This window comes from Argopecten irradians, chromosome 5 (genome assembly GCF_041381155.1).
Source record: "Argopecten irradians isolate NY chromosome 5, Ai_NY, whole genome shotgun sequence".
NCBI lineage: Eukaryota > Metazoa > Mollusca > Bivalvia > Pectinida > Pectinidae > Argopecten > Argopecten irradians.
The window spans coordinates 31,873,885-31,886,848 of NC_091138.1; the positions used below are offsets into that span (position 1 = coordinate 31,873,885).

At 41.7% G+C, this 12,964-nt stretch overlaps 1 protein-coding gene across 2 annotated transcripts in view; it reads right to left on the reverse strand.

Annotated features, from left to right (window-relative positions):
• The window catches only part of LOC138323543 (dual 3',5'-cyclic-AMP and -GMP phosphodiesterase 11-like), an 80,509-nt gene that overhangs the window by 8,156 nt on the left and 59,389 nt on the right, over positions 1-12,964 (reverse strand). For both annotated transcript variants that reach the window (XM_069268214.1, XM_069268215.1), the window contains 6 exons: positions 4,015-4,161; positions 2,892-2,999; positions 1,886-1,995; positions 1,593-1,680; positions 731-831; positions 110-187 (listed from right to left, as the gene is read on the reverse strand). In XM_069268214.1, coding sequence (XP_069124315.1) covers positions 110-187; positions 731-831; positions 1,593-1,680; positions 1,886-1,995; positions 2,892-2,999; positions 4,015-4,161 — 632 coding nt within the window. The remainder of the gene's footprint in view (positions 1-109; positions 188-730; positions 832-1,592; positions 1,681-1,885; positions 1,996-2,891; positions 3,000-4,014; positions 4,162-12,964) is intronic.

Genomic DNA, 12,964 nt, shown 5'->3' on the forward strand with positions numbered 1-12,964 from the left:
ATTCTGATGTATAACTTTGCTAAACCTAAAGTTTTGCTTTCATGTAAATTCCTTTTCAGTCACTGAGTTTCCATAGTGTCATGTGATCGTAACCATGGAGATACTCTACCTTAGGAGATCTCTGTCATCTCTAGAACTCCAATCTGCCTTGCCACTATCAACCAGGTCAAAAAAAGTCCCTCTGAATCTGATAAAAGATAAAGATGTTTATAAAATAAGGACAAAATGTTTCAGAGAAAATAAAGCTATACTGTATAGCCGGCTATTGATGTGGGTAAAAATTTCCTCAATTTGGCTTTCAGGGTATACATGATTCTATAATTTCTAAATATTTTACAGATCTTATTTGTCCTGCGAAATCATTATTCCCATATAGTCCTCAGCATTTTACAGAAAGATTTTAATATGTCATATTTTGACATAGCTTTTATGACAACAAGAAGGTGGGACTAATCAATGGTAAATTGTACTTTACCAACGTCATTTTGGGATCTTAAAACCCCTGTATTGGTTTTAAAAGTTTGTATCTAACATGGTATTCCGTCCTTGTATATTACAGAGTTACCTCCCTTGCAAGTAGGTATGCTTTATGACGTCATTATTTTGTACGCAAAATTCACATCATTTTTTCTGAAAAGTATGACGTAATGCTTGGAAATACATGACATCACAATCAATACTTACCCACAAGGGCAGATAACTCTGTAATATGCAAATACAAAATACTTACTTGAAGTAGAGGGCCAAGTCTGTTGATAATATTGCTGCCTCCAGTAAGTTGATCACTTCTTCATATTCGTTTTGTTTCAGATTGGATAAAATATCATTTCCCTGGAAGTGAATGCATGTGGTAAGTGTGTGTAATTAATCTCAACATGTTTCAATCACATTGTTTATTATGCCCTGTAATGTTCTGCATACAGGTTCAGTGTATCATCAATAAAGATTTACCTCTAATTTCCCTTTTGGAACCCATTCATTCTGCCACATGGGCGTCAGAGCCAAGATTTATGCAAACCCTGTTCCCAAATTCTCCCAAGGATATTTCTGGCCAAATTTTATTACAATCCATGCTGAAAACTATATCTATATATATGCCCCTATTGGGCCCCACCTCTGATGCCCAAAGGAAGTCAGAGCCAAGAGCTTTGTTTCCCTTCCCTAAAGTATATTTTTGGCCAAATCAAATATCATTCACAAATTTAAGGCAACTAGCAACTTATAATTATATATGCTTGTCCACTTTTCAGATCAGGTGATAAAACAACTACTACATCTTTACTGTATTTGCCTTAATTAGCACCCCTACTCCTATAAGCGCCCTCCCATTTCTGGAGAAATTGTTGAGTTCTATAAATGCCTCATCCAATAGATTAGACATTGTTTTACAATTTTTAAGTATCCTGAGTGCTAATTATGGCAAATAAGGTATATTATGTTTTTAGTTTTTGAATTCCTTCTTTGTGCAACAAACATAGTTCATCACTAGTACTAGGTGTTATGTATGTACCATACAGTACAGGTCACACTCCCGATTTTCAAGGAAAAAAGCTGTGACTTTTACTGCAGCAAAATACGATAGTTCTACTCACCTTGGTACTGAGTATCATTATACACTGGTCAAAATGGTGATGTTCTAGAGTCGAAGTCGAGTACAGGTCTGCCAGTGGAGACATAGACCTGGAATACAGATATATAGGGATGAAACAAAAGTCTTAGAAAGAATGGATAGAAGGCAATAATAGTATGGTTCTAATTTCACACGCCATACAAAAAGAATATGTGTGGGAGAACATTTTCGTGCTAAAACATCCATTGCGTAATTAGCGCACATTTCTCCTTCGCGTGAATTTCCATGTATACAGTATTATAAATCAGAACTTACTCTTTCTGAAACTGGTTGTTTGTTCCTCGATGATCTAGGTCATGGCAGAGACAGCCCACCATTAAAGCTAATCTCTCCTTATCTGTGAAAACATTGTCCATCTGTCCCTTCTAAATAGAAATAAAAAAGATTGTTTTCTTCTTGAAATAGTAATTTTTTGAAGCAGTATACAGCTGGTTAAATATAAAACAAGATAACTATATTTTCATCATTTAAAATTTTTCTCATCTAACTATAAGAAATATATATTATTTACCATTACACTTTAATTATCATTTTGCGAAATGAGTTTTTGCAGCATAAGAACACAATCTCGCAAAATTGCAAAAATATCATCCCTGCAAATTTTATTGGCTAAACAGTATCTGTATTTACATGGAGCGAAAATTACTATAAATGTACTTATTTTAGTGAGTCAAATTTTAGCACAAAAGTGAAAAAATATCAATTATGATTTATTAGCATGGATATGAATCACAGGGACCTGGCAAGAAAATTTTTAACCAACAGTATACATATACATGTTATACTATGATATATATATATGTATACTGTTAGTTAAAAAGAATCATGCCAGGTCCCTGTAATTTAAATTAGCACAATTTAGTGGTTCAATACTAGAAATAACCTTTTACAAAGTTTAGCACTGTACATGTGCATGAGTTCGCACTTCAAAGACAGCATTAAAACCGCTAAAGTATAACAACTGCTAAAATAAGTATGTTTTCAATATAATGAAGGTAAAGTATGTTTCAATTAACCAGACAAAAGCTTTATTCACCTAGTTTTAGTTTTAAAAAACGAAATGTAAAAATATTACAATAATCAATAACAATTTTGGATTCCACAAACCAGTTAATTAACTACAATTAACTCATTCACCCATGGAGACATATTTGAACTCTTCTTATTAAAAAACTGGAACAGTTCATTGCGATTTTGCAGGGGTGGTGGGTTAACAATTAATTATAATTCAAAGCCCAAAAAGAGGAATAACTCTACCTACCTTAAGCATACAAAACATTGTTTGCGATACATTGAACGCATGCCTCCAGTTGTGATATGTAACATTTCGATAGTTTTTCTTCACGCTCATCAGCCATCGACATAAAACCTGCAAAACAAATACGCATGACATAAACACACTGAGACCAAATCAATTAGATATAAAACATTTATCAACATGTACTGTACATGAGCAGTCATAAAAATTTAATTGGCTTCATGTCATCAATTTGTGTTCTAATTGCTGCACCCTTTAAAAACAACTATCAACCGAATGACAAAATCATTGTCATATGAGTAAAATATCTTTTTCGATGAAAGAGTTCTATACAAAATATACCAAAATAGACGCATGAACAAAGAATAGCGAGAACTAATCAATTTCATATAATTATTGACGTATTATATTACCTTATTTGTTTTTTCATTCATGTCAACATGTTTGTAATCCCAAACAAGCGTTATATCCATGGCAACATTCACGGACTATGATAGAAAACTTAATGCTGACATAATTTGACATGTCAATGAAGTGAAAGCTTTGTCTCATTGAACGTTTATTTTGGTAACAGAATATTGCTTTCCAATATGAGCCATAAAATACCTACAACTAACAGACAATAGTATGATATAAAATATTCACTGTAATGATAGTGTTCAATTTAGCTGTAGGATTAGCTAAAAGTGTCAAGAGAGGAATACACAGTGTCAATGATACACAAATACCAGTACATGCAATTTTAGATTTTGGCCTCGAATAGGTATTGAAATAATACACCGATGGAGATTTTAAATACTGACCTCATAATTTAGAGGTAAAGAAATAATACATCTACAGAGATTTTAGATACTGATTTCATAGTTTAGAGGTGTAGAAATGATACATCAACAGAGGTTTTGAAAACTGATCTCATAGTTAAGAGATAAATAATGATACATCGACAGAGATTTTGGATACTGATCTCAGAATTTAGAGATAAAGAAATGATACATCAACAGAGATTTTGAATACTGATCTCAGAGTTTAGAGATAAAGAAATGATACATCAACAGAGATTTTGGATACTGGTCTTAGCATTTAGAGATAAAGAAATGATACATCAACAGAGATTTTGGATACTGACCTCGTAGTTGATTCGGAAACGCTCCACCAGATTTAGGTCCAGAAACATCCTAATACTAGCCCTGAGAGTATCGTCATCGTCCAGGCCGAAGTCACTGAACGTGTAGTCGAGGAGGTTAAACTCTGTGGCCAGAGGGATGGATATGGTCTGCAATGGAAAAAAAACTCACATAAGAATTCACAGCATCAGTATGATGAAATGAAAATAGCCAAAATGCTAGAAATATCAATGCTACAGTAGGTTTTAATTTTTCCTTCCTTGTACGGGTAATTTTATACTGAAATGGAAAAAATATAAAAAATATATGGAACAAATACAGGGGAGGAGGTTATGAGGGATGCCAGTCTTCCTCCACCATTTCTTTTTTAGCAAAAATATACATGTACATGAACAGTATCAATGAACCTATTCAGTCAATGGAATTATCCAGTATCTTAACTCAATTTGCATTTTGTTTCATATTTCGGACAAATGTTTGAAAAACTGTATTGAAAACATTTTGGACAATTTTTCCGGTCCATCTGACACCTGTAAGATACGAAAGAAATGGGAAACACTGATAATACCTCCCTCCATCATGCAAGGGGCATTACAAGAAATAAATGCACAAGAAGTGTGAATAAATCAGTTTGAATAATTTGTTTTCTTTTAACAGTTTCCGTTACAATTCTTCTAAGAAAAATAAAAAAGGCAAGAAAAGAGTTACAAGCGCATTGTATAATCGCAGACACGATTCATTGGCAAATTCCATTACATTAAGCACATCTACATAAACCTCTGCATGATTGAGTTTTGCGTGAGGATCAAAGTCTCCATATTCTATTATAGTCCATCTTCTACAAAGGAAAGCCTGGTGACAGGCAGGGTGCTGATCCATACTAAAGAACAACAGTTATATTGAACTCATTAACTGGATATACATACTGGGGCAGAGAAAAAACACATCTAAGGAAAATAATCAGCTCTACAGTGAATCAAATCCAGGCTAAAGTTAATGGCCATGACAGCAGGAACTGTGCTTTGTTACAATATTGACCGCTAAGCGATCCCCATCGCCTTTAAGTTTGTTAGTATATAATATTTCCATATCAGGGAAAGCTTTATAAAGCATAAATAAATATTGATATTTATATAATGAGGTCTGTAACACTGAATGACAGTAGCACTTGTAGTAATAGATGTGACAAGATTAAGTTGGGTCCGACGGTACCATTACTGGGTGTAAGTACTGGGTGTGGCCTGACTGTACCAGTACTGGGAGTGACCTGACAGTACTAGTACTGGGTGTGACCTGACAGTACCAGTACTGGGTGTGACCTGACAGTACCAGTACTGGGTGTGACCTGACAGTACCAGTACTGGGTGTGACCTGACAGTACCAGTACTGGGTGTGACCTGACAGTACCAGCACTGGGTGTGACCTGGCAGTACCAGCACTGGGTGTGACCTGACAGTACCAGCACTGGGTGTGGTCAGACAGTACCAGCACTGGGTGTGACCAGACAGTACCAGTACTGGGTGTGGCCTGACAGTACCAGTACTGGGTGTGACCTGACAGTACCAGTACTGGATGTGGCCTGACAGTACCAGTACTGGGTGTGACCTGACAGTACCAGTACTGGATGTGGCCTGACAGTACCAGTACTGGGTGTGACCTGACAGTACCAGTACTGGGTGTGGCCTGACAGTACCAGTACTGGGTGTGACCTGACAGTACCAGTACTGGGTGTGACCAGACAGTACCAGTACTTGGTGTGACCAGACAGTACCAGTACTGGGTGTGACCAGACAGTACCAGTGCTGGGTGTGACCAGACAGTACCAGTACTGGGTGTGACCAGACAGTACCAGTACTGGGTTTGACATGGCAGTACAAGTTCTGGGTGTGACCTGACAGTACCAGTACTGGGTGTGACCTGGCAGTACCAGTACTGGGTGTGGCCTGACAGTACCAGTACTGGGTGTGACCTGACAGTACCAGTACTGGATGTGGCCTGACAGTACCAGTACTGGGTGTGACCTGACAGTACCAGTACTGGATGTGGCCTGACAGTACCAGTACTGGGTGTGACCTGACAGTACCAGTACTGGGTGTGGCCTGACAGTACCAGTACTGGGTGTGACCTGGCAGTACCAGTACTGGGTGTGACCAGACAGTACCAGTACTGGGTGTGACCTGACAGTACCAGTACTGGGTGTGACCTGGCAGTACCAGTACTGGGTGTGACCTGACAGTACCAGTACTGAGTGTGACCTGACAGTACCAGTACTGGATGTGACCAGACAGTACCAGTACTGGGTGCGACCAGACAGAACCAGTACTGGGTGTGACCAGACAGTACCAGTACTTGGTGTGACCTGACAGTACCAGTACTGGGTGTGACCTGGCAGTACCAGTACTGGGTGTGACCAGACAGTACCAGTACTGGGTGTGACCAGACAGTACCAGTACTGGGTGTACCTGGCAGTACCAGTACTGGGTGTGACAAGACAGTACCAGTACTGGGTGTGGCCTGACAGTACCAGTACTGGGTTTGACCAGACAGTACCAGTACTGGGTGTGACCAAACAGTACCAGTACTGGTAGTGGCCTGACAGTACCAGTACTGGGTGTGACCAGACAGTACCAGTACTAAGTGTGACCAGACAGTACCAGCACTGGGTGTGACCAGACAGTACCAGCACTGGGTGTGACCAGACAGTACCAGTACTGGGTGTGACCAGACAGTACCAGTACTGGGTGTGACCTGACAGTACCAGTACTGGGTGTGACCAGACAGTACCAGTACTGGGTGTGACCAGACAGTACCAGTACTGGGTGTGACCAGACAGTACCAGTACTGGGTGTGACCAGACAGTACCAGTACTGGGTGTGACCAGACAGTACCAGTACTGGGTGTGACCAGACAGTACCAGTACTGGGTGTGACCAGACAGTACCAGTACTGGGTGTGACCAGACAGTACCAGTACTGGGTGAAACCTGACAGTACCAGTACTGGGTGTGACTAGACAGTACCAGTACTGGATGATGTTGAATCAATCAAGTAGATAAAAGACATCAGGTTCCATATAAGGTATATGTTCAGGTCCAAAAACATCAATTTTTCATGTGTGCAGTCAATGGATATAGGTTTTGGTTGACACAGAGACATATTAATCCCTATCTTCAGACATGAGAAGCCAAAGGTCCTCTCAGTATTGGTCAAACCTCTGTAGATATTTGTCTGGATCAAATTATTATAAATGTGTAATTTTGTGCATGGTAACAAATCAAATATGACAGAGTGTCACACTTAAGAACTGATTCACAAGTTATGTGAAGCGAGGCTTGATATAAGTACTTTAAAAAACAATTTAATCATCATATATGGACATATAAATTCTCTAGCCAGACAAGATGAGAGAAACCCAAGGGTACTGTCACAGATTAATAGCATCCTTATATCTCACCACTGTTTGTCATACCAGCTTCCATAACACCAACCACATCCTGCAGGCACAGACAGGCAAAATAGTGGGAATATCAAGGGAATACTGTATGCATGTAGTCTGTAATTTTTGCAGGAATAATATTATGGCTATTTTTATTTTTTAATTAAGTTTTTTTTGTATTTCAATCTAGTTGCAAATGTCGATGAACTTCATTTATTTACATCGATTGCAAAACAAGTTATACAGCTTATACAAATCACTTTTGACGGCCCAGATGAAAGCGTGCCAGTGTTCTTAGAATGGGAGGAAACCAGAGTGCCCCACAAAAACCCAACCTACGTGATCAGGTGGGTGACCCTTGACCTTTTCACGTCCGTGCTGGATCAAACCCTGGCTGCCTATGACAAAGTGGTGTAACCAATCGATCACCCCGAATGTTTGTTCTTCAGAAATCAACAGCAATACAATGTACAGTTTTTCTTGATGTAGCCATTATATACTAGAATCAAATATTTTACAATTTTCTTTTAATATGTTTTATTATTTCCTAAAATATCATCCAGCTCAAAATAACTGGCTATACATTATCACAGATGTTCCAGACACATGTATCTCCATTAACCATTGATTACGGAATGCCAGAACATGAATCACTTGAAAGATTGAGCCAATTATCATGAATATGAACTGTTAAAACTTCATAGCATCATCTCATTAAGAACAAGAACTTTCTCCTTCAAAGAGAAATCAGCTGAAGACAAAGTCAACTCTCCGACCTCTGTTGATAATAGTTAAGAGCTTGTCAATCAGTCGTACCTAGGTAACCCCTCAGTCTGTGTCTACCCACAGTTGTACCTAGGTAACCCCTCAGTCTGTGTCGACCCACAGTTGTACCTAGGTACCCCCTCAGTCTGTGTCGACCCACAGTTGTACCTAGGTAACCCCTCAGTCTGTGTCTACCCACAGTTGTACCTACGTACCCCTCAGTCTGTGTCTACCCACAGTTGTACCTAGGTACCCCCTCAGTCTGTGTTAACCCACCGTTGTACCTACGTACCCCCTCAGTCTGTGTCGACCAACAGTTGTACCTAGGTACCCCCTCAGTCTGTGTCGGCCCACAGTTGTACCTAGGTACCCCCTCAGTCTGTGTCTACCCACAGTTGTACCTAGGTACCCCCTCAGTCTGTGTCTACCCACCATTGTACCTACATACCCCTCAGTCTGTGTTGACCCACAGTTGTACCTAGGTACCCCCTCAGTCTGTGTCTACCCACAGTTGTACCTAGGTACCCCCTCAGTCTGTGTCTACCCACAGTTGTACCTACGTACCCCTCAGTCTGTGTTGACCCACAGTTGTACCTAGGTACCCCCTCAGTCTGTGTCTACCCACAGTTGTACCTAGGTACCCCCTCAGTCTGTGTCTACCCACAGTTGTACCTAGGTACCCCCTCAGTCTGTGTTAACCGACCATTGTACCTACGTACCCCTCAGTCTGTGTCTACCCACAGTTGTACCTAGGTACCCCCTCAGTCTGTGTTAACCCACCATTGTACCTAGGTACCCTCTCAGTCTGTGTCTACCCACAGTTGTACCTAGGTACCCCCTCAGTCTGTGTCTACCCACAGTTGTACCTAGGTACCCCCTCAGTCTGTGTCTACCCACAGTTGTACCTAGGTACCCCCTCAGTCTGTGTCTACCCACAGTTGTACCTAGGTACCCCCTCAGTCTGTGTCTACCCACAGTTGTACCTAGGTACCCCCTCAGTCTGTGTCAACCCACAGTTGTACCTAGGTACCCCCTCAGTCTGTGTCTACCCACAGTTGTACCTAGGTACCCCCTCAGTCTGTGTCTACCCACAGTTGTACCTACGTACCCCTCAGTCTGTGTCTACCCACAGTTGTACCTAGGTACCCCCTCAGTCTGTGTCTACCCACAGTTGTACCTAGGTACCCCCTCAGTCTGTGTCTACCCACAGTTGTACCTAGGTACCCCCTCAGTCTGTGTCTACCCACAGTTGTACCTAGGTACCCCCTCAGTCTGTGTTAACCCACCATTGTACCTACGTACCCCTCAGTCTGTGTCTACCCACAGTTGTACCTAGGTACCCCCTCAGTCTGTGTCTACCCACAGTTGTACCTAGGTACCCCCTCAGTCTGTGTCTACCCACAGTTGTACCTAGGTACCCCCTCAGTCTGTGTCTACCCACAGTTGTACCTAGGTACCCCCTCAGTCTGTGTCTACCCACAGTTGTACCTAGGTACCCCCCTCAGTCTGTGTCTACCCACAGTTGTACCTAGGTACCCCCTCAGTCTGTGTCTACCCACAGTTGTACCTAGGTACCCCCTCAGTCTGTGTCTACCCACAGTTGTACCTAGGTACCCCCTCAGTCTGTGTCTACCCACAGTTGTACCTAGGTACCCCCTCAGTCTGTGTCTACCCACAGTTGTACCTAGGTACCCCCTCGGTCTGTGTCTGTGTCTACCCACAGTTGTACCTAGGTACCCCCTCAGTCTGTGTCTACCCACAGTTGTACCTAGGTACCCCCTCAGTCTGTGTCTACCCACAGTTGTACCTAGGTATCCCCTCAGTCTGTGTCTACCCACAGTTGTACCTAGGTACCCCCTCAGTCTGTGTTGACCCACAGTCGTACCTAGGTAACCCCTCAGTCTGTGTCTACCCACAGTTGTACCTAGGTACCCCCTCAGTCTGTGTCTACCCACAGTTGTACCTAGGTATCCCCTCAGTCTGTGTTGACCCATAGTCGTACCTAGGTAACCCCTCAGTCTGTGTCTACCCACAGTTGTACCTAGGTACCCCCTCAGTCTGTGTCTACCCACAGTTGTACCTAGGTATCTCCTCAGTCTGTGTTAACCCACCATTGTACCTACGTACCCCTCAGTCTGTGTCTACCCACAGTTGTACCTAGGTACCCCCTCAGTCTGTGTTGACCCACAGTTGTACCTAGGTACCCCCTCAGTCTGTGTCGACCCACAGTTGTACCTAGGTACCCCCTCAGTCTGTGTCGACCCACAGTTGTACCTAGGTACCCCCTCAGTCTCTGTTAACCCACAGTTGTACCTACGTACCCCACAGTTGTACCTAGGTACCCCCTCAGTCTCTGTTAACCCACAGTTGTACCTACGTACCCCTCAGTCTGTGTTGACCCACAGTCGTACCTAGGTACCCCCTCAGTCTGTGTCTACCCACAGTTGTACCTAGGTACCCCCTCAGCCTGTGTCTACCCACAGTTGTACCAAGGTACTCCCTCAGTCTGTGTCTACCCACAGTTGTACCTAGGTATCCCCTCAGTCTGTGTTAACCCACCATTGTACCTACGTACCCCTCAGTCTGTGTCTACCCACAGTTGTACCTAGGTACCCCTCGGTCTGTGTCTACCCACAGTTGTACCAAGGTACTCCCTCAGTCTGTGTCTACCCACAGTTGTACCTAGGTATCCCCTCAGTCTGTGTTAACCCACCATTGTACCTACGTACCCCTCAGTCTGTGTCTACCCACAGTTGTACCTAGGTACCCCCTCAGTCTGTGTCTACCCACAGTTGTACCTAGGTACCCCCTCAGTCTGTGTTAACCCACCGTTGTACCTACGTACCCCTCAGTCTGTGTCTACCCACAGTTGTACCTAGGTACCCCCTCAGTCTGTGTCTACCCACCGTTGTACCTAGATACCCCTCAGTCTGTGTCTACCCACAGTCGTACCTAGGTACCCCCTCAGTCTGTGTCGACCCGCAGTTGTACCTAGGTACCCCCTCAGTCTGTGTTGACCCACAGTTGTACCTAGGTACCCCCTCAGTCTGTGTCGACCCACAGTTGTACCTAGGTACCCCCTCAGTCTGTGTTAACCCACCGTTGTACCTAGGTACCCCTCAGTCTGTGTCTACCCACAGTCGTACCTAGGTACCCCCTCATTCTGTGTCGACCCGCAGTTGTACCTAGGTACCCCCTCAGTCTGTGTTGACCCACAGTTGTACCTAGGTACCCCCTCAGTCTGTGTCTACCCACAGTTGTACCTAGGTAACCCCTCAGTCTGTGTCTACCCACAGTTGTACCTACGTACCCCTCAGTCTGTGTCTACCCACCGTAGTACCTAGGTACCCCTCAGTCTGTTTCTACCCACAGTTGTACCTAGGTACCCCCTTCAGTCTGTGTCGGCCCAGTTTTACCTAGGTACCCCCTCAGTCTGTGTTGGCCCACAACTGCACCTAAGTCACACCTCAGCCAATTCTTTAGTAATCAAATTCTAATGTTAAGATAAAATTCCTGCCAATTTTATATCAATGTCTGATAGAATTACAAGTAGCTGCAGCAGACATGAAATAGACGAAGAATATTTTAGAAAAAAAAAGCTACTAAGATAAATTGCCTTGAATATATTTCTCCCCTAAAACCATTTCACTTTTTAAGAAAAAAAAGAGAATTGAATAATGGAATGCTTTTTACTGAAGTGAATGTCCTTTGGCTGTGTGAAGACAGCCATGTGGCTCTGATGGGTTTCATTGAAATTGGATTAGCTTACATGTGCACTGTGCCACCATAGCGTTAAGTGGATTGGCACAGAGGTGAAAACAGAAATAGCTCACGTCATGATTAATTGATTTTGAAATTTGAATTTACTTGAAAAAAGCCCAGAGGGCCTATATCAATAACATTACCAATAAAAAAGTGAAAAAGCTGACATATTTCTCTGGAATTTTTACAAATAATACATACATTTGTATGTTGTCGACAGGTTTTTGAATTCCCAAAGAAAGATGTTTTCTAACCTTAACACAATTCCCAAGAAAAGATGTTTGCTAACCGTAACACAATTCCCAAAGAAAGATGTTTTCTAACCTTAACACAATTCCCAAGGAAAGATGTTTTCTAACCTTAACACAATTCCCAAGGAAAGATGTTTTCTAACCTTAATACAATTCCCAAGGAAAGATGTTTTCTAACCTTAATACAATTCCCAAGGAAAGATGTTTTCTAACCTTAATACAATTCCCAAGGAAAGATGTTTTCTAACCTTAATACAATTCCCAAGGAAAGATGTTTTCTAACCTTAATACAATTCCCAAGAAAAGATGTTTTCTAACCTTAATACAATTCCCAAGAAAAGATGTTTTCTAACCTTAATATAATTCCCAAGGAAAGATGTTTTCTAACCTTAACACAATTCCCAAGGAAAGATGTTTTCTAACCTTAATACAATTCCCAAGGAAAGATGTTTTCAAACCTTAATACAATTCATAAGGAAAGATGTTTTCTAACCTTAATACAATTCCCAAGGAAAGATGTTTTCTAACCTTAACACAATTCCCAAGGAAAGATGTTTTCTAACCTTAACACAATTCCCAAGGAAAGATGTTTTCTAACCTTAACACAATTCCCAAGGAAAGATGTTTTCTAACCTTAATACAATTCCCAAGGAAAGATGTTTTCTAACCTTAACACAATTCCCAAGGAAAGATGTTTTCTAACCTTAATACAATTCCCAAGGAAAGATGTTTTCTAACCT